Genomic DNA, 26,740 nt, shown 5'->3' on the forward strand with positions numbered 1-26,740 from the left:
CTCTTTTCTTTCTCTCCAGCCATGGTGGCCATCACTGCTCAAGCTAACTGCCTTCTTCAGTCCTGAACCGAGTGAAAACATACTGTAAATGCATCACTTCCCATCAGTGGGTCAGAAGTAGAGCTGGGCTATATATCGATATCGTGATATGAGATTAGATATCGTCTTAGATTTTGGATATCATAATATCGTAATGTGGCATAAGTGTTGTCTTTTCCTGGTTTTAAAGGCTGCATTACAGTAAAGTGATGTCATTTTCTGAACTTACCAGACTGTTGTAACTGTTCTATTATTTGCTTTTACCCACTTAGTCATTATATCCACATTACCATTGATTATTTATCAAAAATCTCATTGTGTAAATATTTTGTGAAAGCACCAATAGTCAACACTACAATATCGTTGTGGTATCGATATCGAGGTATTTGGTCAAAAATATCGTGATATTTGATTTTTTCCATATCGCCTAGCCCTAGTCAGAATAGTAGCAAAAGCACAATGTGAAAAAGTCATTAAGTCATTAAAAGCATTTTCTTTTTTAATCCAGTAGTATGATGGGTTTATGGCGTTGTTATTTAGACATATGTTTATTCGGTATATAGTTTATTATCTATTTTGTATTATTTTTGTTGTATGGTCTGGAATATTCCAGTTACTGTGTCATCTTTTCTTGATTTTTGTCTGGGTGGGACAAATCTGCTTCATGTGTAAAGGCTCAAGGAAAGTACAAGTACCTCAAAATTGTCCTTGAGTAAAGAGTACTTAGTTACTTCCCACTGTTTGACAAACGTTACCACACACTATTTGTTAAAACATCCAATCTAAAAGATTTGTAAACTGTTGGTCAAATACATTTATAAGTAAAGCAATTCATTATTAACAAATCATACCCAAATGTCAAAATTGGGGCTAGGCAACGATTCAAAGTTTTAATCGTGATTAATCGCATGATTTTCCTGATTAATTATACATAGTATTATATAAGTTATACGCAAAATCCAATAATGAAGTCAAAAGTAGTGTATAGCACAATTTTATTTTAAATGTTCTGCCATATGAACGAAAGTGCCATAACATTTGTTAAATACAAAATTAAAGCTCATTGCCACTGCCAGGGCATTCATGTTATCCCGTTATATATATATATATATATATATATATATATATATATATATATATATGTATATTTATTAAAAAAACTAAATCCTACATTTATAGGCGATAAAATAATTAATTAATTACCGTAATGAGTTAACGCGATAATAACGCGTTAACTTGCCCAGCCCTAGTCAAAATTATTTTTATCCCTAAAAAACGACTGATTTCAAAGTGCTCATATTATGCTCATTTTCAGGTTGTTGTAATTGTATTTAGAGATTGTACCAGAATAGGTTTACATGGTTTCATTTTCATAAAACACCATATTTTTGTTGTACTGCACACTGCTGCAGCTCCTCTTTTCACCCTGTGTGTTGAGCTCTCTGTTTTAGCTACAGAGTGAGACATCTCACTTCTGTTCCATCTTTAATGGGAGCAGAGGCGGAGTGGCAATCAGGAGAGTCAGGACTTTTCCCGCTGGGCCAGTAGTGTTTCAAGGCCGCGAGGGCCGGTCTGATAATAGTTATACATTGCAAGTTCTTAGCAACACCATCCGGCGGCCTGGCCACAGCCTCTGCTCAACCGGTACAGCGGGCCGCAGCAGCCTCTTATTTCAACACAAACACAGGCTAATCAGAAAGAACTAATGAAGTGCAGGTCACAACCATGTCTAGGATTTTCAGAAATATAGGGGGATCAGTGAGCGACCCCTCCCCAAATAGCACAGCCCTGGTTGCCCTATGACATAAAGCCAGCAAACGGAAAAAAGCTCAAAAAGGAAAAAAAGGGATTCTCCGACTCCGTCACTGGCTGGGAGTCGCACATGCGCAGTAAGTACTGCTTGCTTGTCAGTTGCAGAGTATGAGGGCGTGCCACGCTAGCAGCTAGGCGAGCATTATAACGTGTGTTCCAAAGTGACCACGTTTGTCTCTGAAGTAAAGGCTGGACTACAATAGAGCTGTTTGGAGCAGTTGGTGAACAGGGTTTTCTCGTTTAGAGACGGTAAGTCCCTTTGGGGTGGACTGTAGGGCTTTTTCACTTCGTAAACCTATAACGTGCACAAAAACATATACTGTATAACATAATAAAGGAAAGGGGAAAAGCCAAAAAGCACAATATGAGCACTTTAAGGAACAGTTGAGGATCAACATGTCATGTTGTGTATTTTAAACTGAATTCTGAGCAGTGAGGCAGATCGAGAAACTTCAGTAAAAAGCCTCCAGGCCCAGTGATAAATAATGCAGACACTCGAAATGGCCTGAGTGTATTTATAAACCAATGACTCAGTGTTGCCACACACACACACACACACACACACACACACACACACACACACACACACACACACACACACACACACACACAGCCTGTACCTCCATCAGCGTTTCGTCTTGTTCATCAAAGGGTTTCCCATCTTTCCTGTTATAGAACGTGGCCACGCCCACTATCTCCTCCTTCTTGTTGACGATTGGCATAGACAGGACGTTCTTTATGGTCCAGCCGGAGTCGTCCATAGGCCCTTTCTGTGCACGTACACACACACACACACACAGTTCAACATTCAGTAACTATAAATAAGAATATAGTTACTTTGATATGTTTGAGACAGTAATATAGAGACTTATTTTCTACTGGGAACACTATTTTATACTGACGAGTTTAATAAAGAAAGCAGGAACCCTGCAGCAATGTAATGTGACCTTCTACATTCAGAAGAAATATGAGGGAATCAATAATTCACCTGCTCTCTGCCCCTAAAATCTGAACATACTGCCAGAGCATTAAAGTCTTACTTTTTCTTCTTTTTTTAAATGGGCTCTTAGTGAACTACTGCTGCACTTCACAGAGTGGACATGTTTAAAGCTTGGATTATCTGTCAAGAACTACAAAAAACTAGAAAATGTAACAATTTTATCATTCACTGAAAAACTGTGTAGCTTAACAAAATTAAATGAAAACTACCATGTAGAAAAATGAAAGCATCAAAGGCTTGTTCCTTTGTCATGGATGTCTGGCCGAACAACACAGTTATTTACAGCAGCTGAATGGGGTTTGATAATGAGAAATGTTTCAGCAGTCTAAAACCTCCCCTTAGAAGCAAGTTAATGTATCTACAGTAGCACCATCTCCTACAAAATGCACTCTAAAGTGCTTTACAAAAGGTAATAAAAAGCAACGCATACGTACAGCAACAGAAAAGAGGGGGAAAAAGAGATCAGCAGAAGCACTACAATTAGCAGAGACCTCTTTTGGTCACATTACTACTGTATTTTGCACACTTTTGTTTTCAGTGATCAAATAGGAAACAAATGCAAAAAGCAATCACATCCAGACGATAAATACTAGGTGCTGGACAGAAGAACATGTAAAAGACGGAAAAATCGGCACACTATAATTCTCCTATGAACAAATATTATATGTTCATGGGAGCATTATCGGACTCTACAGTGTGTTTATGTCTCATACAGGAAAAGAACGCATCAGAGATATAATGCACACAGCTTGTCCCAGATCCATTTAATATAATACAGTAAACAGGTTGATGCACAACATTCCTTTACAATGCACAAAGGAAATGGAAAAGCAGCTCACAGCTGGACAAATCTGACAGTAAGATTCCAAAGCTGCAGTGTGATTGAAATCCGACGCTGCACATATACAAATATTGTATCATTACCTGTTAGGTATAAAATGGTGGAATATGTTGACTTTTTTTGTATACGTATAGCTCAAACTCTATACTTTGATAATTAGTATGTAGCATGGATGGATTAGGGACCCACAGTCAAAAGAGCAGATAGACTGGTAGACAGATAGCATGCTGGTTTGTTGCACAGCAACTCAGTGGTTCTTTTTTTTTACTGTATACTGTAGCCCTTTTGAAATATTTTGTCAGCCAAGTACCCACTTGAACAGCACAAAACATTTTTGGTAAAACGTATGCTATATGAATTTAAAGAGGTAAAATACAGCGCTGTATTGTATCTGTATCTGTACCTTGTATCTGAAAAACACTTAAATGCTAGCCTACATTTCAAATGTTTAGAATCCATCACTAAATTAATTCGTTCTCATAGTATAATTATTTTAGGAATAATGCATAACATCTCACTCCAAAGTACCCCCTTTTGAGAAACACTGTTTTACGTGACTCTAGCTCTTCCTTAGCTTGCTCATGAGATAAATTACAACGCATCATTACAAAATAACTCCTGCAGTGGAGCTTTTTTTTTTTAAAGATTATTTTTTGGGCATTTTTAGGCCTTTATTGACAGGACAGCTGAAGACACGAAAGTGGAGAGAGAGGGGGAACGACATGCAGCAAAGGGCCGTATGTCAGAGCCGAACCCGGGCCCGCTGCGTTGAGGAGTAAACCTCTATATGTGGGCGCCCGCTCTACCAACTGAGCTCTCCGGGCACCCAGGAGCGGTGGATTTTAAGTTAACATTCAGACCCTAATTGTCAGCAGTGCAGGACCAGGATGTATGAGCTGGGACAATGCCATTCAGAAACAGAGTATAATAAGGATAAATACAATGGGCGCTTCATAGCCCTCAGGAAACTAGTTTACATTAAAAAAGAGCAGAGAATGAGGAACATTCATCCAGTTTGGGCTGTATGGCAGAATCGTTCCTGGTTCCCTGGTGGTCTCTTATGGTTCACGAGAGCCCATTATATAGCTAAATTACTTTTTGAATACATTATTCCAACATATACTCTCAGTTCTATTTCATTCACACCTCTCAAGAGTGAAGGCTCACATATAATTCCATTACTGTAATCTGACTGCGATATGCTAATCTATTACTTTACATAAAAATCAGATTACAGATAATGGGGCGAAACAGCTAGTCTAGAGGTCCATAAATACATATATACACATGATGTGGGCGGTACTACAGTATATGTAGGCATTCCTGGATAAATAAATGCATAAGAACAAATAATAGGAATCAAAATAATGCAATACTGGTTGTGAATGGCCATCTTTGTACTGCACTTTGGATGAAAGTGTTTGCCAAGTGAATGAATGTAAATATATTACTGTTAATAATTAGTATACTTTCATTTACTTGCATATTGATTAAATTTGTTAGCAAAGTAGCAAAGGTTTAATACATTGTTTTGTAGTCATCTAAAGAGGCTGAAGAAATTGACAACTGTGTCAGAAAGCTGAAGCTTGGTTTTAAAATTAAATGTATTTTTACCTTCCCTGTAGAAAGAACTGTTTTAGCTACTGCACCTTCTTTCCACAACATCTTCTAAAGAGCACACTGCAGACTTGATGAAAAACTTGTACCATGTAACTTGATATTGTACAATCGTTGTCTTGGTGATTTTGATTTGATTTTGTCTTAAACTTGTATTGTCACTAAGTGGCTTTTTTTTTGGGGGGGGGGGGGATTTCTCTTAACCAATAGCCTGGTTGAGGCAAGCTTCATTCACAGCCCATTTCCAAAGGGGTGTCACCAACAGACGCCGCTCAAATGCCCAGTCTCTCCAGAAAAAGCGATTATGCGATTGCATAATTCAATGCATAATCAGCCAAAGTCCGCATATTCATGCGGGGGCCGCATTTTTTTCAAATACGCCGCACTTTTGCCACATAAATTGCCGATTTCTGCGCTAAATATGCGGGGCTTGCATGATTTCATAATGCCCGCATTTTCGTTACAAAAAAGTTACATATATCTTAGCAGAAAGTTGAAAAATGTTGCGTTTACTTCCCACAAGAGCAGCCATTTCCCCTGTTGCCATGGGAACGTTATTTAGTGACGTTATGAAGTGACATTATGAAGTAACGTTATGAAGTGACGTTATGAAGTGACGTTATGAAGTGACGTTATGAAGTGACGTAATTACGCAACATGAACATCATCGAAAAGCAGGGTGTTGGTGTTTTCTCTTTTTCATCAAACCGCAATTTTTGCGAGTTCCTACAATTTCATCGCATGAAATTGCATAAATATCCCGCATATTCCATCGCATTTTTTAAGAAAACGTGCCGCATAATCAAGGATTTTTGCCCGCAACAATCACAAAAAAACTCTGCATTTTTCTGGGAGGACTGAATGCCTCTGGGCCCAACTGGATTGTCCTTCAACCAATCAGACCAACGATCCGGGTGACGTAGCAGCGACAGCAGCATCAACGGGTCGCTGCGCTTCAGTGGGCGTCATGTTGAATGTAAACAAAAAGCTGCTCGCCGTCGCTGCGCTATCGCCATCGTGTAAAGTCGCCTCAACGGTTGTGATTGGTGCCTCGATTTGGAAAAATTGGAAATGGGCTCGAATGGGCTCTTGGCAAGACTGACTTGCAGAGCAAATTTGCCGGAAGTTCGTTAGTTAGAAGTTCGGCTACTTAACCTGCGCTTCCTTGAGTAACAAAAAAAAAGGTGCAGCCATCTTACCTGGAAATTGAAAAAATCATCTTCAGCTGCATTCATTATGTTACAAATCTGTGGGAAAAGGGGAAATGAGAAGAGGTAAAGTTGAGGATGATGACATTTGATGAGAGTTGCTGCGATGTGAGGGGGTTGATTTTAGTTTAGGTGATAACAAAAACACATATACTGCGAATTTAAAACCAAAATGAAATCCCAGTTTGATAGTAGTTTGGGTTTGGCAGGAATAAGAATAAGAAAGTGGCTAGAAGAGCTGGACATCTTTGTTCAAATGTTCTCACACGAACACTCCACCTTCACCTTTCTGGGTCGAAGGACCACATGGTCATATGTTATGTTCAGGAGTTGACAGAGTTGTATCGCCACACAGTGAATCTATTCAAAACCCCTTGTGTCACTTCCGAAACCATTAGTGTCAATCTGACATGTCTTTTTCCCCTCAATTTATAAAAAGGTGGCTCAGTGGAGGAATGAAATGTTCACCTTTTGATGCAGAAGAGGAAAAAAGGGAGAAGATGAGGGAGGGAGTAAAGATGATGTAGAGTTGAAAAATGACAAGCGGCAAAGACAATGAGAGGACAGGACGGGAGGAGGACAGACGGGATGAAGCAGAAGGAGGGATAGATAGATAGATGAGTGACGGCAGGCTCAGCGGTTTGGGAAAAGCACAGTGATTAATTACAACGGCAGCAGAAATTACAATTATACATCACGGCAGCGTGTGGCTGAACACTTTTCATTTCCACAACGGTGTGCACGCTGACAACTGTGTAATAAGGCCTAATGGCGTTCTGCTCGACTGACCACCCGCAGCTTCCGTTGGAGATGTTTTGGAAATAAAGATATTTAAAAAGGACACTGGTGTTACAGTACATGCACTCCTGCACAGAGGAAAAGAAAGTTCTTCTCTAAAAGTCAGAGTGAGAAATTAGGATTTTGTTCTAAGCTAAAAGTTTTGGTACTCACTGATTTTCAAAACAGATTCAATCTCTCAAATAAAGACAGATATTTATAGACTTTTTCCTGTCGGCCATCCGAATGCTCACAATTGGTGATTGGGTAAAGATAAGCTATCGCAAAGCTATGAATATAACTGGATGGATCTAAATTATGATCCTTAGTCCCACTTTATAATGTCCATTAATATACGCTAGAATAATCTCAATAATTAGTGCCTCCAAGAGTTTTTTAAGTATTATTACATACCACTATTATTATTAATTATTATTATTATTATTATTATTATTATTATAACTACATTTGCAGCAGAATTCCTGCAACTAAATTTGAGACAATTTTGTGGCTTTTGGGATCAACTGTCACAAGATTTTTAAGTCAGCTGCATATAATATGTTTAAAAGGGCAGTTGTTTAGAGAGCACACTGCTAATCATAACATGTACTATACTGCATTGAGAGTGAACATTCATTTAGTAGTAATGACCTGTTTGTGGGCAGTTTAGTCACTAGCCGCCAGCCTGCAGTTAGCTAGTCAGGAATTTCACTGTTCACCGTAGGTTTCTACCTAAGGTAATTGATGGAATTACCGAGCATACCAAACTGCCTATCTTTTGTAACTGAAACATGTAAACACAAATTGATGATTGAAGCTGATGCGACAGGACTGCTGTGCTGCTTTCTCTACGCGTAACTCTGTCATTTTAGTCAACATTCTTTGACTTTTTTAAAAACATTTTAATTGTACTTGTGAAGAGCGCTGCGTTGAACCATTCATGTTATTTTTGGGCAATGTTGTGGAAAGAAACCCAAATTTCTGATATAGAAAACTTTGAAAAGGGGTCGGACTTGACCCGAGGACAACAGGAGGGTTAAGAGATCCTTCCTTCTATTGGCTGTTGGCGAGCTCCACAGTTGATGACTTGCTGAACTCTCTGCAGGTTTTAATTCTGACCGTGCCGACTGTGATCAGAGCAACACACACTCTGTGTCTATGATTACAATCTGTAAATCCCTCACACTGAGATTTAAAGTCCCAAACGGACCCCGTGTTGGGATCTCCACTCGACTCGTTTGATCAAATCTGCTTAAAATTTGCCAGAAAAGTCGGTCTTGTGTCGTCAGACAGGTTGTTGTTATTACTACACTTAAGTGCATCACACCCCTGCAGAGGTCACTGTTCAACCTGCTCGCTGGCCATTTACGGGATGGGAACTTTTTTGTTTAATTAATGTATTGTTATCGGGTGAGATAACATGGTACGAGAATGTTCTTTTGACTTATGATCATTTCACAATTTTGTACGAGATCTGTTCAAAATCTCAGAGCAAACGTAAAATAAAGGAGGAGGACAGGAGCGCTACAGAAAAGCTGACACTGACCAGTCCAGTCTCTGCTACGTAGGTAGGTAAACCGCTAACCAGGACCCAGTGATCTGCTGGAGGATTCCTGGGGATGAACACAACACGACAAGTAGAAAACTCAACTGTTTGAAAAACAACCTGAAAGCAAAATAATCATGTAAATGACTTTCCTATTGGGTGTTAATACAAATGTCACTATGCCAGGGTGAAATTAATTTCATGTAAAATCATTCAAATTAAATAATGCATGCACAACGTTCAATGTACACAGGTGAGATGAGTCTGCATGTTTGAACAGTAGTTATTACTGTTTACAAGAGCAGCAATGTTGGAGAATTGAAAACAAGCAAATGTAGATGCTAAGGTTATCCTTCATGAGGTAAAACATAAACCATGTTTGGTTTTGTGAGGGAGGAAGAGGCGTCACTAATATCCTGTTGTTATCTCTCTGATGGCCATTTTCCATTCACCTTAAATGTGCGGCATTGTGTGTATCTTTGAGTTCTAACAAACGGTTAAATGCGTTTCCTTCCTCATTAAACACTTGCATTTTTCTTAAAACGTTAAAACCTTCATTGTTTACTTGCTTGCAGTCTTCTTCCCTGACTTTGTGTTTGCATCGCTTCGTTTCTTGGAAACGTCACGGCGCCACAGTACATCAGCGTGATAGTGTAATTGTCAGGAATGTGTAGTGTTCACCACGTAGATGTGCGTCCAAAGTGCACAACAACAAACAAAACGGAGGCCCACCCATTGAGGCCACGTCCACACGTACCAAAACGATCATATTTTTCCCCCGTCTTCCCTGGCATCGTTTCAACAATGTTTGCGTCCAAACGGATCCATTTGTAAATGACTCAACACGCTACTTCATATTCCAGGCCTATAGGTGGCGCTGTTTCTGCTACAGAAATTCACCAAAAACAGAGAAGAAGAGGCGGAGAAGAAAAGGAGGAGCATGCACATAAAGCTTGCGCGCTGTATACAAACAGACAATTCAATTCAATTTTATTTATAGTATCAAATCATAACAAGAGTTATCTCGAGACACTTTACAGGTCTAGACCACACTCTATAATTTACAAAGCCCCAACAATTCCAGTAATTCCCCCAAGAGCATGCATTAGCAGTGGCTATTGCGACAGTGGCGAGGAGAAACTCCCTTTTTAGGAAGAAACCTGGGACAGACCCAGGCTCCTGGTAGGCGGTGTCTGACGGGGCCGGTTGGGGGTGTGATGAACAGTGGCAAGAAGAAACCAAACAGCCCTAGTAACCCTAATAGGCTCAATATCTTCTCCAGCAGGAACACAAGCATGAAGCCCGCCATTGTTGTTGTTATGAGACGTCGTCGCGGGATAAGAGGTCGAAGGCTAGAGGTCGAGGGGTGTGGCGATGACATCATTGATACGCAAGCATGCGGCTTCGCTGTCCAAACGAAGACGCAAGGGCGGCGTTTTCGAATGTTTTCACCCTGGGACCAGGTTTCAAAACAGTGCGTCTTCAGGCAGTGCGTTTACAGGATTCGTTACAAAACGATGCAAAACGTGCGTTTACACCAACAAAAAGCGGGGTTTACGTAAAAAAATATTCATGTAAGACAGTGGTTCACGTTTATGTTGTGTTTAAACCCCCTACCGCTAGATGGCTAAGCTGAGACACACCACTAGTGTCCGCGCCTAGCAGTGCCTAACAGTGCCTAGCAGTGCCTAACCGTGCCTAACAGTGCCTAGCAGTGCCTGACTTTTTGCTAGAAGCTAACAACATAGCTAAGGCTGAACTTTGGCCTACTTCAGCATATCAACATTAGCTCACTAAGAACCTGGGAACCACAATCCCAAACTGGCAGTTTGATTTTCTGTGTACTGAATTGTTTACCTAAAGTAAACTTCTTTGACTTTTATGAACATCATGTCTTTTTAAAATATTAGTTTTTCTAAAATTATACTTAAAAAAATTCCAATATATCGCCTTATGTACAGTATCGAAATATAGTGCGATATATTGAATCGTGACCCATGTATCGTGATACGTATCGTATTGCCAAATTCTTGCCAATACACAGCCCTACTTCGTAGCATGACTAATGGTCAAACACTTCACAGGTTATGTTTAAACTAGATCTCTTTCGTGACTTACGGTATGACTTTGATGTCCTCTTTGCCATGCAGGATGTAATCAATCAGTTTGTAGAAGATAATTTCCTTGAAAAGACAAACAAATTAAAAATTAGAGAGCCATGAAATGCTCCCAACACAGAGCACTTATAGAGTATCGCATAATATTGCATGACAATATTGACACTTGATTAAGGGCAGAGAAAAATGTAATAGTTGTTTTTTTTATTATTAGTTATTTGGATGCAAAAATAAATACCATTTATGGTCACTGCATGCACACGTTTGTGGACTTAACCCTAATAAATACATTTAAAAAAAAACATTGACCCAAACTTTAGGAAAAATAATGAATCTAGCCCTGAGAGACTGCAGTGCCCATTACATCCCACAGTGGGAACGTGTTGGACAGAACAAACAACATACTGTACTGATAATTTAGCTATTCCTAAAGCTGATCTGAAGTTTGTCTGGAGGGTGGCAATAGATGAAAGTCATTGACCCAGTACAACCAAAAGAGTCCCATAGTCTTGGGAGCATACATTTGCTTAGCAGGTGACATGGAAATATGGCCACAAGTTGTTGATATCTTGGAAAATTTGCGCCGATGGTGGTGACAGAAATAAAGTCACCAAAACACACAAAAAAATAAGATTAAACCTCTGTGGACCAAAAAAACCACTCATCCCGGCACAATGCATGGACATTCTACATAGGTTTTAGAGTTACCTTCTGGTGCATAAGTAAGGTTCAAGGGGACATTTTGAACTGATGGTGACACTAGAGTAACTAATAACACTATCAGTAGTGTAGCAGTGGTTCGTATATTTCCTCACCCTGCCATCAGGAGTTTTGGGTCCATCATATGGTGGAACTTCTCCCATCTGAACTGGCCACAAGTCAAAGAACTCCTTCACACAGAGAGAGAGAGAGAGAGAGAGAGAGAGAGAGAGAGAGAGAACCACAAGGTTTAGAGAGGGCAACATAGCTGATACGGCTTCTTCTTTTGTTTCATTATTTACATGCACTTAGTGTAAATTAAAGGCACATCCAAAACCATCATTTTGTCTGAATATGCAACCCTAGCAGCCTCTTTAGAGTGTGTACTATGTTTTTGTTCTGACTTCAAAAAGTTCAGTTAACAAAACTATAAAAAAAAAAAAAAAAGCTGAGCTACTAGTTGTGTTTATTTTTAAGTGCTTTTTTCATGAAACCCAGTGTTAGCAGACAGCCATCTGTGTCGGCAGACAACATGTGTTTGTTCTCAGATAGCAGGTGTTAGGAATCAACTGGCAGCTGCTTGTAATTAGGTGACAGGCACAGCCAGTAAGTAGTATTTATGACAACATGTTAGTTATCACAAATATGCGGGGATTGTACGACACTGATCAGAAGATGGTTTTGAGTGTTAGGGCTTGAAGCAGAGTAAAACTAGTGCAGATTAGGCAGAGAAACCCCAAAGGAGTTTCTGAAAATATCTCTTCCCAAAAGAGGAGGAGAAGAAACAGACACAGATCTCATCAAAACCTCAGTGGGAATCAGAAGAACAGAAGGGCATAATTAATAAGCAACGGATGCTTTGGTTTAAAATCCGTAAAAGTTTATTATTATACAGTACCCACAAAAGTGAGTACACCCCTCGCATTTTAGTAAATATTTCATTATATCTTTTTAATGGGACAACACTAAAGAAATTACACTTTGCTACAATGTAAAGTATTACAGCTTGTATAACAGTGGAAATGTGCTGTCCCCTCAAAATTACTCAACACACAGCCATTAATGTCTAAACTACTGGCAACAAAAGTCAGTCCACCCCTATGTTAAATTCCCATAGTCAAGCAGATTTTTATTTTAAAAGGCCAGTTATTTCATGGATCCAGGATACTATGCATCCTGATAAAGTTCCCTTGGCCTTTGTAATTAAAATAGCCCCCCCACATCATCACATACCCTTCACCATACCTAGAGATTGGCATGGGGTACTTTCCATAAAATCATCTCTCAATGCAAATCAAACCAGCTATTAGGCTAACCGACATAAAACCATGCCAATCTCTAGGTATGGTAAGATACTGTATACAGTGGTGATTTTTCCACGATTTCAAGGTTCAAGCTTCTCAAGACCAAAATCAAGCCCGGAATGTAGATTATTGCTCCCCAGTCTGCTTTTACATTAAAGGTTAAGTCGTTTGACTCCCTAAGCTTAATTTAGGTTTAGGTGACCTGAACCTAAAATTGAAAATGAAAATGATCGTACATTTGATGCAACTTGACAATCTAAAACAATGTGTCACAGATGGGGATCTACCAGCCGCTCGCTGACCTCTTTATTAATTGTTTGGTTTGTTTTCCAGCTTATTATCCTCGACACTGGATGTGTGTATGCATGGTAACCCACCTTGGTCTTGGTCATGTCTAGCAGACCCACGGAGTAACGGTCGCAGTTGAGGAAAGCTCTGACTGTGTACAAGGCCTTGTGGAACTGCCTCTCTATGTCCGTCAGCTCTTCAAACACCTTGCTGGCCGACCACAGCAGCACCTGGATAAAAGGAGTGGAACACAAAAAATTAGACAGCTTCAAACCTCATGCACACCACCAGTCACACTACCAGCCCTGTCTCGGAAAATGGAAGTTCCCATTCAACTAAACTGCATTCTCAATTACGTTTTGACGGACATATTTGAGGGACATTTTTTCTAGCGGATTATGTTTGTTATTGACGTATCACTAATACGTTTCTAATCAAAGTCTACATAATGAGGAGGTCGGGGTGGATTGAAGGGATCAAACAAACACGGGACTTTCACCCAGGACCACTGTTCCTGTTTTTTAACCTACGTAACTTACTTAACTTTCATACGTACTAAACTTAGGTATGTTACTTAAGTAATCTTACAAACACACTTATTTTAACCCAAAACATGAGCTTTTGGTTGCACTTTACTTGAAGGTATCTACATAAGGCCGGCCACACACCGGCTGCGTGGCGTGAGCGTGGCGTGAGCGTGGCGTGAGCGTGGCGTGTCAGCTGCGTGGATTTTTCTGTCTTTACACACCAGAAATTAGGTGTCTGACGCGGCGCTGCTGCTGCTAGCCTCGTCTGGACACATGTATGTTTCCTATTGATGTACTGCACTCAAGCAGTATACTTCATGTTAAACATAAATATATACTGATCTGATTACAGAAAAGACAACGTTGGCAGTATTGATGGCAAAATAGGCTACAGAATATTTTGTTCTGTAGTGACAGGTGCAATATTTGAAAATCAATAAAACAATTTTAATTACATTTATATCTGCATTTATGTCAAGACCTAGAGACTTTCAAACATCAACATGTCATTTATTAATTGTTTATATGTCAAAATGACATATAAACATCTTTTCCTATTATTTTTTGCATGGAAACGCTTCCAACACGCTTGCGTATCATGTGAAAAATAGGCGTCAGTTCTATTTCTATTTTCGGCGCGGCGCGAAAACTAAACTAAACCTAACACATTTTTCAATTCACAAAATTAATCAAATATTTTAAACTGGGACGTTTTCACAATGTGTGCCTGTCGCTGGTACGAGGAGGTTGAAGCAAATGTAACCCAGGAGATAATAAGTTTCCCTGGAGACGTAATTGAAAACTGCAGTTAGTTGTATAGGAACATTCAACAGGGTTGACACCCCAGATCCTGAGAAATCCTCCTACTGTCTTTTCTTGTACTCGTCTCCAACACATTTTTGTTACAGTTTGTGCTTTCACAGTCAGACGGAATTGAGGCATCTTGCCAATAACACCAGTCGGTTGTATGACTCTCTTTGCATCTCTATTTTTGTCTTCCTTTGGAACACATATATATAGCATCCAGAGTAAAAAATAAATGTGAATCTATGCCCCTGCTTGCCATTTACACTGTAAAAAGCATCAGATCCGAGTCCGAGAGTAAAAAAGGTCAGCTGTGGGGAAACTTTCAGCTATACAGTGTAAACACAGCAGCCTGAGAAAATACTCAAATTAAATCTTTAAAAAAAGGAACCAAGGTAATTTAGATGCCAAGGGAAAGAAGTATATGAAGTGGTGCATGCTCTGCAGTCTCACCTGTCCCCTCCTGGTCTCACAGTTGTGCAGGTAGCTCAGGTGGAAAACTCTCAGGATCAGGTTGGCAAAGTTGAGATACTTGTTTAGGGTCTGGAAGAAAGTAGCACACATTTTGAATAAAACTGAGAAATGGATGTGATTACCTCTTCAAAACATTAATGGTTTAAATATCTTATCCCCAATCCCCAAAACTAATGTGGCTTAGTTGTGTTTGATTTAGAGCCTGCTTGAAACACTGTAATGATCATGTTTTATTGGCCAGTTACCGTGCCACTTGAACACTTTAGTGCACGTCAGCGCACGGGTCCACTACGTGACAAACCCTATGGAGCGTACCACGGGTGTGAATATTTTGACAGAGTGACCGTGTAAGTGAAGAAATAGATAGAGACAACAAAACGGAACGAATCCGAGAAGCGAAAGAAAAGTTGTGTCCTGTTGTATTTATTTATATATTTATACTGTCAAACTAGTAGAACATGTGCTGTTCTCTTTATTTATATATTTCATATTGTCCAACCAGTAAAACATGTCCTGTTCTCTTTATTTATATATTTCATACTGTCCAACCAGTAAAACATGTCCTGTTGTCTTTATTTATATATTTCATACTGTCCAACCAGTAAAACATGTCCTGTTGTCTTTATTTATATATTTCATACTGTCCAACCAGTAAAACATGTCCTGTTGTCTTTATTTATATATTTCATACTGTCCAACCAGTAAAACATGTCCTGTTGTCTTTATTTATATATTTCATACTGTCCAACCAGTAAAACATGTCCTGTTGTCTTTATTTATATATTTCATACTGTCCAACCAGTAAAACATGTCCTGTTGTCTTTATTTATATATTTCATACTGTCCAACCAGTAAAACATGTCCTGTTCGCAATATTATATTTTGTCAATATCGTGCAACCCTAGCATAAGAATACGATTATACGTTGTTATGTGTGCTGGACAGACGTTTATTTATTTTTTTTAAATAACATGTAATTTATTTCAAAGGCCCACTGACAATTCAGTTTCATATAATATGTTAGTCACTCTTACCTCTGTGCCATCAGTCAGAGCAGGTGACACATTTCAAATGGCAGATCATTGTTGAGTGACAAAATAGCCAATAGTTATACGGTTCAAACTGCATGTTTGACAGGTGATATTAAACCAAAAAGGTAACATTGTCTCGTCTTTCTTGACATGGACAACATATCATTTCTGTGTGGTATTTGGACTGTATGCCACAGAGAGCTTTCAGCTGATGTAACATACCTTCAGGGAGCTACAGTGTTGCTTAGCAGTGGCTGAGAATAGCCAAGTGATTTAATGTAATGTAAGTCCACGCTTTGATTTAGGAATTATTCACAACTTAAACATCTGACTGATTTTGTCATTACACAGGAACTGGCAGTGCTTTTTCTCAGTTTAGCCTTCCCTTGTGACTCTTTGATCATGATGGCCTAGCCATTTGCACCCACTGCAAATCTATTTCTCCAAATGTTCTCGGAAGTGCCTCTGTTGGTGGAAAAATGTTCTCCTTTTCACAAAGAATTAGAATTTTTAGTTATGATTTGGGAGGCTTTCGATTTGTGTAGCAATACATCAGCTGAGTTCAGGAGACTTGAACACCAGCTGCTGCTGCTCCAGGCCAGAGCAGCAGGCAGGCTGGTGGTTTTATGCAAATACAATCCACATCAGTTGTTGTTTCAGTCAGATATAAAACGGGAAAAAAAGGACTTAATGTTGGTTGGAATGAAATTTTGGGTTCAATACATGATAATTCAGTGGTAAGGAGTCTGACTTGAACATTTTCACAATGCATCCCTAATATTCCCAGATAGGATTTAGATTTACCCCTGGGTGCAAACAGCCTGTGATCAAGATTTCCTCACTCTTGTTCTTATCACTTTGTATTGAGCCAAATGCAGATTATAAATTGGAATAATTCAACAAATGTAAGGATATTGTTACTATTATTATTACATTACATGTCATTTAGACATTTTTTTTTTTTAAACGTTCAAAAATATCCATGTAAGACAGTGGTTCACGTTTATGTTGTGATTAAACCCCCTACCGCTAGATGCCTATGCTGAGACACACCACTAGTATCCTGGCCTAACAGTGCCTAGCAGTGCCTGACTTTTTGCTAGAAGCTAACAACGTAGCTATGGCTGAACTTTGGCTTACTTTAGCATGTACAAATTTGCTCAATATGAACCTGTGAACCACAATCCCAGACTGGCAGTTTGATTTTCTGTGTACTGAATTGTTTACCTAAAGTAAACGTCTTTGACTTTTATGAATATCATGTCTTTTTTTAAATATTAGTTTTTCTAAAATCATACTTAAAAAAAATCCCAATGGGGGTTGGGAGATTGTTCTTGTTCTATATATTGAATCGTGATACATATCTTATCGCCAGATTCTTGCCAATACACAGCCCTAGGTCGCACACCTCTGGAGCAACTATGGGTTAATGTCTTGCTCAGGGACACATTGGTTGATGTGCAGTTGTGTATGGGAATTGAACCCAGACCTCCCACACCAAAGGCACGTGTCATATCCACTGCGCCATCACCACCATGCACTGCAACCAATGGACTCTCTGAGTGTATTTCTAGTTTACGGTTTGTCATCAGCATGTCATCACGTTAACAGGGTTCATATAAAGTTATACAGCAACCCATGGTATTAGTCAAATTGACAGCAGGTCCTGGGATGCATGCTCCAATACAGCAGGAAAATACTGCAGATTAGTTGCAAAAGCAAGGGATTAGGGACATAACTGACACTGAAGCTGCATCTATGCCATACAGATTTATGTGGCTTTTATAACAGACCTCATAAACTATTATTGTAAAGTTGGGTAGACTGAGAAAAGATGTTAGATGTTACCTCTTCATCCTTCGCAGTGAAGCGCGGCCCATCTGACTTGTTGACGGCCATCATGACGGCCACCATGTCTTTACCGTTCATGATGGGGATGGCGAGGACGCTCTTTGTCTTATACGCAGTCAGCTCGTCCACAAAGTCGCTGTAATGAGCACTCTATAAAGAGAAAGGAGAGAGAGAGAGAGAGAGAGAGAGAGCATGGGATTGTATTTAATTGCCTGCTCTTTGCCCCTGCATCCTTCAAACCTTCCAGACTCAGCTTTGATGAACACACAACTTCCAACCATAAACGCTGCGAGCAAAGACTTTCCATTATCCACAAACTCAAGGCTCTCTCTGCTGCACTCCACCTACTGCTCGTCCTGTACAGCAGGGGTCATCAATTGTGTTCCTCCAGGGGCGAGACAGAGGAAGAGCGGCTCATTAACTGCCAAGAAGGAACAAAACCTACAGAGAGCGACCCTCGGGGGACCAAAATTGGTGACAGCGTCCTGATTTGGGCAAGCTGCGAGTTCTTTTTTTTTTACTTTAACAACTGCACTACTCTCTGGTAGACAAACTATAGAATGTTGAAACTGTCTCAAACACCAACAAAATACCTTTGGCACTGCTGTACTTCAATATATTGTCATTGTCATCTGCTGACATATTGCATTCGGCAATACCGATACATCTGCAATGTGCTAATATCAGCTGAGACTTTATCCGCCTCCTTTCTGACGTCACACTCAGCCACAGGAGAAAATCTAAAACATTTGCGTCGTTCAAGTTTCATCCTTCAGACACAGAAAAATGAATACTGCTGCCATCACGTGCAAAGCAAGGAATCAGACCAGCAACTCAAACCCTCTTCAGATAGATACACTGGATCTGCGAAACAAAAGAGCTTTCAACAAATCAATGCCCTTGTGACTGTGTGTGTGACGAAATGTAGGAGAGTATAAAAGTGTAGCATGTTTCACTGAAGTGCAGACCTGTGTCATTCTTGGTTTTAAGTTTTATGTGTGTGCACCTGTTTCAGCATTAAACAATTAGAGTTACGTATTCCTCATCCTGTACCACAAACTAAATTAATGAATCATTCTTTTTTATATACGTATTAGTCTTTTGCTCTCTGCATAGGTGTCGGCCTGAGGTGTGGCAGTAGTCCAGGAAATTAAGGGGAAAATCACTACGAGAGAAACAAGGCTGATCCTAGATCTGCAGTATACAGCAGCTGATTCAACTGCAGCCTTACAGGGCTTACAAATAAACCTATTCCAAAGATCTGGGCAGTTTGTCAGCTTGTTACTGGGTGACCTTTGACCCCTTAAAGCCCAGAGAAGAGTCTTCATCCCACTTGTTATCCTCAACTGAACCTTTGTCTTGACCTTTGCCCAGCAGCTCAACAATTTGGAAGCATAATCTCAGCACAAGTTGTATACTGATTTAAAAAAACACAAATTATTCATTTAGATACCTTATTCATGTATCTCAACTCTTCCGTTGGGTTATACTGGGGGAAAGTGAAATGACTATGTAGGTAGGACAGAAATTAAACTCTACAGTCCATGGTTAGACCTTTAATATTTGTCAATGTAGGCTATTTTATATCTAAACATCCATTTGATAGATAAATATGGTAAATGAGCAATGAGAAACTTTTTGTCTCCCTTCCATGAAATGTATGAACTTACATTTGTAAATGAATAATAAATGCAAATAAATACATACATGTATTTTATGTAAATAGATACATATCAAATACATTTGGTGGATTCAAGGGTGCTCTAGGGTGGCAACATTTCCATGGGAATTAACGTAAATATCAACAGTAAATAATAGGAATAAAATGGAAATATAAGTGGTAACAGCTAGCTAGCAAAAACTAGCAGAAGGTGTTAACAAGTTATAAACAGTGCTTCTATTTAGGCTACCATCTACTGGTTCACTGAAATATCAAAAGTATGAAATATATTGACTCCAGTAATAGAATCAAAAGTTACATTAAAGCATGTCGTCCTTTGGCTCAGACAGTACAGTAGTGTTGGCAGTTACAATGTATTAATGGGATGGTGGCACATGATCTTTACATGCAGTGCCAGAGTGTAATTTCCCCCAAATAAGTTCACTATTAAATTAAAAAAAGTACAATTTTCTATTGAAACTGGTCAACATTTTCAAAATTCCTGACCCTAACTTTGCTTATAAATTTACCGGAAATTTTCCAACACTTTGCAAGCCTACTCTGCTCCAGCAGAGAAAAATAGAATAGATTAAAGGTGCATTATTGTGCCGAGTCTGTGAAAATGGCTCAAAGCCTGTGTGACCTCTGGGAGTAATCTGGGATCGCTCTAATTCAGGACAGATTAACCGGCTTCATCTGCAGCCTCCCTCACTGACACTCTCCACCTTCCTCACACATACACCGCTCGATTAACCACACCTCAAATAGCAGTCTGAGTTATGGGTTTACAAATTGTGTGGTTATTAAATTGACTCTGAAGGAGGCAGGGATAGAAGAATGGGGAGAAATGAGGCCAGCTGTTGCTCACTACATAATCCCAGTGACACATAATCCCCACCTTCCACCTACGCACAAGAATCCTGACTGGTTGGCTGGCCTGCGCTGGATTGGACTGGGATGGAAAAAGAGCGTCTGCATTACTCTGAAAGGCCATCATCGGTGCATTAGCATCATAAAGACAACCAATTATATGGAAACATTAGCTCCTCCGTCACTGCAACTGGGGAGACTGAAGCTCGGAGGCTTTGATATCGTTCCAGTTGCCACATTTCCCGTCCTGCTTTCATGTGTTTGTGTGAGGCTGCGGCGTGATGATGATGTTTGTTCTGTGGTGGCTCACCGTGAAGGCACAACGGGCCGGCCTGGCAGCAGAACCGTTAAAGAGCAAACGGGAACAATAAACCCGGGTCTCTTTTGTTCGTACATCAGCAGCTCAGCTTTCTAATCTCCCATGAAACAAAAGTGACTGAACTGATACAGAGGAGAGGAGGGCTTGTGATCCATCAGTCATGCGGAGTGGGCTGATGCCTTATAAAGTGTAAATGTCACTGTAACAGTTGGTGCCGGACTTTGCAGAGAGGGGGGGATGAAGCAGTAGCATGGCAAACTTGACGTGTGTGTGGGAACAAGTTTGACAGCCATTTTCAAATGTCAAAGGTATTGGCTATAATGAGATTGGGCTGGCTTTGGTTGGAGGGAATAGGTGGAAGGGACACTGTGGTTTCAAGTCGCCATCTGGTGGCGAAACAGAGACAGAGCAACAGTAGACAGGTGTTCACTCCCTGGCAAAACGGGGATTTGATGGCTTACCGAGCAATAAGTGATATTTAGATTATAAAGATTGATCAGAGAGGGATTATACCTTCACATTTTCTCTTCTTTTACTTTCTAGCCATGACTAATCAGGTTTAGATTTTGTGGAAGTCAACAGGTAGAACAAGACACTAACACCAGGTAAAATGGTTTCATTCTCAGTGGGGCCTACTCAAGGAGGATAGATGTGATTGTGGATGTTAAATGTTTACTTTTTGTACTGTATGCAACAGGAAGTAAAAGTGAGGAAAAATGCCGTGCATATGTCAATTAAATGCGAGGAAAGATTGTTGTATATGAATAATTGAATTAGTAACGTGGTTCTGATGCCACGTCAGTTCCACATTACTAGTGAACATTAAACACACAAAATGCCCACACAAACAATGTGTTTGTCATGTGTGCTTTACCTCAGACACATCAGCAATGTTGACCATCTTCTTGGTGGACGCCACGTGGCCCACGACGCCCATATCCAACGGGTAGACAATCTCACTGTCAGGCTGCACCAGGCACTCATCAAACAAGGAATCTTTACTGACATTAAATAACCTGGAGGTAAAGATAAACAAATGAAATCATAATATGTTATGTTATAATAGCAAGTTTTCTTTGTTTTGTTTTTTCTTCACATTTTGTTTTCTGATTGGACAAATCTCAGACAATGGAGAAAGGAAATGCAGACACCTCTTATAAAGATGCCCTTGAGCAAGGCAGCTACATTCTAAATCACCATTGGAGGTGCCAACATGAGGAGTCTAGTTGTAGTGGGCTCCTATCAGGGGCATGGAAATGTGTAACTGCATTAACACAAAGAGTACAAAAAAGCAGAAATACTTCCATTCCCTTATTTAATTAAGCTGCCAGATGTGAGTGTCTGGAACTGTATGAATGTGAAGTAGTGGGCTGGTGAAAAACAGCACCTGTGTCCATTCAATATGGCTCCCTCAAGATTTTTCAGAAAATGTAAGCAATGTGCGCCATGCTGGCAAAGTGACAAATGTTTCCTCACTAGGTAATGATTAGGTGGAGGAAATGCACAAAGAAACAGGAAGCAGTTTGTCAATATGATATGCTTACAGTGTGGAGTTCTGCAAGGTAAATGGATCAGGGCATTTCAATTACACTCTGACAACCTGAGTTTTGTCTAACTGATATGCACAGAGAATATCAGCTTCTGCCTTCAAACAGATGCTTTAGAGTTCATTCTTTCAATTGCAACAGACTTAAAAACTCTTTCATACATCACTCTAACCTATTGTTAAACCAGCTACATTAAATCCAGTGCAATATTTATTCAGGGTTACAAGTCTCCAAGACCTTGTCTGTGTGTATGTTCATGTCATTTTCTGTTGTTATACATGTATGCTTTGTTTCCTTACTTGGGTGTTTATGTAATTCGTGGTAATGTTTCATGTATGTCCTTTGGTGTTATTCATCTTATGTATGTCTGTCTGTGTCTACAGACAGACATACCCATGAGCTACCCAGGGATGCAAAAAGAATTTCAGCCCTGGCTGACAATAAAAATTGTATCGTAACGTATTGTATCGTATCGTATTTGTCCAAAATGTTTAGTTTCCCAGGTTTAACTGTTAACTTCTTACTTTTCATGAGACCGTGTGAAAATGTGCGCAGTTTGTGCAGTCACATATGACTTGATGATATTTTTGACACGTACATACTCATTTTCGGTGATCACATTTCTTTTGTGGGATGGTGTTGTTTAAAAAACTACTTTTTAAAACTTAAAAAAAAAAAAGCCAAGTCCTGACCTGGTTGCCAGCTCGGCCACTCCATTCCTCTGCCGGTACATGAAGAGGCTCATGCGGTCGGCCCTCATCATGAAGCTGAGGTGTCTCATGAGTTTGAAGACCGACTTCTCCATCTGCAAGTTGTCCTGGATGTCCCGAATCAGGTCAAAGAGGACCTCGCTCTCCTCCACCGTGGTCAGGTCGTGGAACTTGCCGATGTCGATCTTTGTCTTCCGGTTGTTGTCCAGCAGGTCTGAGATGACCTTAGGCCGGAAGTTGATGTCGTAGTACTGCTTAGCGAACTGCGGGTTGGCATCCAGGAACTGCTCGGCTGCTGCTGCGTCCACCATGGCTGCTGCTGCTAACAGGGAACAATGTCAAACAGATGGTAGTTAATTCTTAAGGCTGGATGGTTAGCAATGCCAGTACAAAGTCAGAAACGTCTGGTTGGTGAAAGTAAATGCAAAACACCTCTCTTTCAGTCAACAATTACTCAGGAACTGCTACTAGGCAAGGCATATAACCTAAACTGATTCAACAACAGAAAGCCCTCCACTTAAAGCTTAAAGAAAAGTATAATGCCAAGTCCAATTTTCACTCTTCTTTCAGCTCCGTTTGGGCTAAAACAACTCCTGTGAAATACATCTGACTCTTTAACCATTATAGATTCCACTTTCTTCACCAGCTGGTCGCTAACTTTGTCTTACATTGGGTTTTTTGGCTATTTGCTGAGACAGCTGCTGCTAGAAACAGGGATGATGAGAGAGCTGTGACTCAACCAAACTTCACATGCTTAAAAGCTCAGTGGCGCTGCAGGGTCGGGGGAATAATTCTCTGTGGGTTTGTCACTACAAGCGAGCCCTTTCCCATGACAGACAGACATATTAGTATGTATGTAGTATGTATGTAGTCTAATTCAACTTAGGCTGTCTATACGAACCATTGGTAACCTTTGATTTCTTATAAAATAACCTGTTCTTGTCCCTTTGAAAAAAGTTGTCTGCAGTGTTGTCACTCTGACATGCATGATAAGTATGTAAACAATTTGAAAGCACAACTCCAATAAGGGCTGCTCGATTATGGAGAAAATCATAATCAAAATTATTTTGGTCCATATTAAATATCATGATTATTTAACACAGTTACTCATTGACTTTTGGAAATATTTTGCATTCATTGAACTTAAAAAACTGTGAAATTTCCCTTAATACTTTTCCTGTTGAACTTTTTGAATTACCCTTCAGAAAACAAGACAAAATTAGAGTTTACTGGATTTATTTTGTTACTGATAGTCGCGATCAAAATTTGATTAGATTGCACATGCCCTAAATCCTATAAAGCCCCTTTTCTTTGCATATACTGTATATTTCATTTTCAGTGAGCATTTTCTTATCATACATGAGCATTATAAGCCTATGAGATATTGTTTTTAGTGTTCAATTTCTACATCTTCGACACTTGACCTGTATGGTTTTATCGTTGGCTATTAACAAATCTGTGCTCATTCTATTACAGTATTACATAAAACGAGAAAATATTTTGGTTCTGATAAAAGTGTGTGTCATCCCCTTACAACATTGTAATATCAATGTTAACGCCAAATTATTCCTGGCAATTAATTGAACCTGTTAGTACTGCAGATTACTGCAGATTGATGGGTGTTATCACAAAAGGACACATTTTAGTTAAGTTAGTACGTTCCTGTGATTAACTATCTCTTTTGGTTTCTGTATATTGTCCCTTCCTTATAAACGGTACTTCGCATAGAAAGTAATCGATAAAGTTATGATAATAAGAATGTGCAACTGACATGTGTCCCGCAGATTTGACAGCTTATTCTAATAAACGAAAAGTCCTACCTGTTAAAGTCCTTGTATTGTATTGTAAGTGTGTAGTCCCTCTGTCCTGCTAACCAAACATGCAGGCGTCTGATGAAAGAAAAGGGATTACCAGGATGGTTTTAAATGGTCATGTGTGGATATAAGCCTGCATCCAATTACAACACTGGGATTACGCTACCTTCTCATGTTTAATGACACAACCTGGGAGTTGTCTACTCTTGTCTACCCTAATGAATTGAAATATTCTGTTCATTAGCCCAGTGGTTCTCAAAGTGGGGTCCGGGGACCCCCAGGGGTCCCTGAAGGGGTTTCAAGGGGTCTCCAACAAAAAGGGGAATCATTTATTTTCACTATAATTTCATCCATAAGTACCACAATGACAGATCGTATGACTATTTTGCTCAAGAGTTTCATCACTTTCTGTAATAAAACATCTAAAAGCAAAAGTTCGTTCGTTTTGTTTTTTTCGGCAGATAGAAAAAAGGTTATTAGGAGAACCAGATATTTTTTTGAAATGGGCGTAGTTTTAGTTTTTAGTTGGCAGAAGTACACACATTCAGTTAAATCTCAATGAACGGATCCAAACAGTCCTACAGTTTGCAAACTGTATGTATCCATGACAATTCACCCAAATTCTATCTGTTTACAATAAAATACTGCCTACATATCAGTTACAAAGGATCCCAAAGGGAAGAGGTTTTCAGAGTAAAAAAGTATAGAATCGTCTGTAAAACCTTCTCAAATTACGCCTGCAACCCTGTCCATTCCTTTGCTACCCATCTCTATGCAAATGTAAGCAGCTTACAATAAAAACAACACACAGAAGCAGTGCCTACACCAAATCAATACAACATATATAGAAAATAAGAGTTTGGACAAAATGGAGAAGTTGATTATGGATTATAATGCATGAGTGGTTGGATAAGTTAAAATAAGGCATTTGAATCATTTTCAACCTTCAAGTTGATCAATAAAGTTGCTTAAAAGTCTATTTTCTCAAAAACTCATAAATTGTATGTATTACTGATGTAGTAGTCCAATCTCCTATTTGTATGAATTGCTAACCCTGTCACTATTAGTGGTTCAAGTTTAACCATGATACAAGGCCTGAATAATGTCAAATGTTTTTGTCAGTTCTTTGTCCCCTTTTTCTCAACAACCCTCTACCTTTTATGTCCATTAATGTGCAAATTGTTCAAATAAATTAACTCATTGGTTAAAAGAAACTTGAAAAATGTGTTAGTAGGATCTCACCAAAACTGTGTAACCAAGACTTACCAACACTCCCTCATTTTTGACACTCCTTAAGTTAACTGCAGCACAGTAAACAGTTTTGTTGGCTATGTATTACACTAATTTGTTTATCCTGTAGCTCATATTGTATCATGTATTGCCCCCACTGAGGTGCTGAACTACAAACATCAGCACTCTCACACCCTCTCTAAGGAATCTGAGACAGAGAAGACAAGAACATAAGTCATATCAGTAATGATACCAAAATAAACCCTTAGGGAACTAGAACTGGTTTCACTTGCTATGGTGTCAATCACTGAGAGACTGTTCAGAGAGCTGCAAAGCAAAGTGAGCGCTCACTATTCCTGGATACCCCATTACCAACATCAACATGAGTTTAGTGAGCAACTGGCTTTTAATACTTGAGAAGACAGCAGGACAGGGGTGGGAGGACAGCTTCCTGTTGACTAATTTTGACCGACACCACACTATATTTTAGATAGTTCTGATTTTTCACAGTATTTATAGTTTACAATAATGTGTTGGTTTGTAAGAATTCAGGGTTTGGGGTTTTGATTCAGTCAGTCGTAGAAATGGAAAGCATTCTGTTTGCAAATATGTGTTTCTTAGGATGGCAAAGGCATGTCCCACCCTACTCTGCCTT

General features: G+C 39.5%; 1 protein-coding gene across 4 annotated transcripts in view; it reads right to left on the reverse strand.

The window, feature by feature from the left end:
• Positions 1-24,966, reverse strand: part of pde6a (phosphodiesterase 6A, cGMP-specific, rod, alpha) — a 46,289-nt gene extending 21,323 nt beyond the window's left edge. For 2 of the 4 annotated variants that reach the window (XM_039813738.1, XM_039813735.1), the window contains exons 1-10: positions 23,024-23,352; positions 21,659-21,800; positions 17,933-18,085; positions 15,033-15,122; positions 13,338-13,478; positions 11,773-11,847; positions 10,959-11,023; positions 8,841-8,907; positions 6,509-6,556; positions 2,472-2,621 (exon numbers count right to left, since the gene is read on the reverse strand). In XM_039813738.1, the coding sequence (XP_039669672.1) occupies positions 2,472-2,621; positions 6,509-6,556; positions 8,841-8,907; positions 10,959-11,023; positions 11,773-11,847; positions 13,338-13,478; positions 15,033-15,122; positions 17,933-18,085; positions 21,659-21,800; positions 23,024-23,352 (1,260 nt within the window). Of the gene's footprint in view, positions 1-2,471; positions 2,622-6,508; positions 6,557-8,840; positions 8,908-10,958; positions 11,024-11,772; positions 11,848-13,337; positions 13,479-15,032; positions 15,123-17,932; positions 18,086-21,658; positions 21,801-23,023; positions 23,364-24,861 lie in introns of those variants that run through there. The other 2 variants (XM_039813736.1, XM_039813737.1) reach the window with 2 other exon arrangements.
• Between the last annotated feature and the right edge of the window lie 1,774 nt (positions 24,967-26,740).

Source organism: Perca fluviatilis, chromosome 10 (assembly GCF_010015445.1).
Source record: "Perca fluviatilis chromosome 10, GENO_Pfluv_1.0, whole genome shotgun sequence".
In the NCBI taxonomy this organism is placed as follows: domain Eukaryota; kingdom Metazoa; phylum Chordata; class Actinopteri; order Perciformes; family Percidae; genus Perca; species Perca fluviatilis.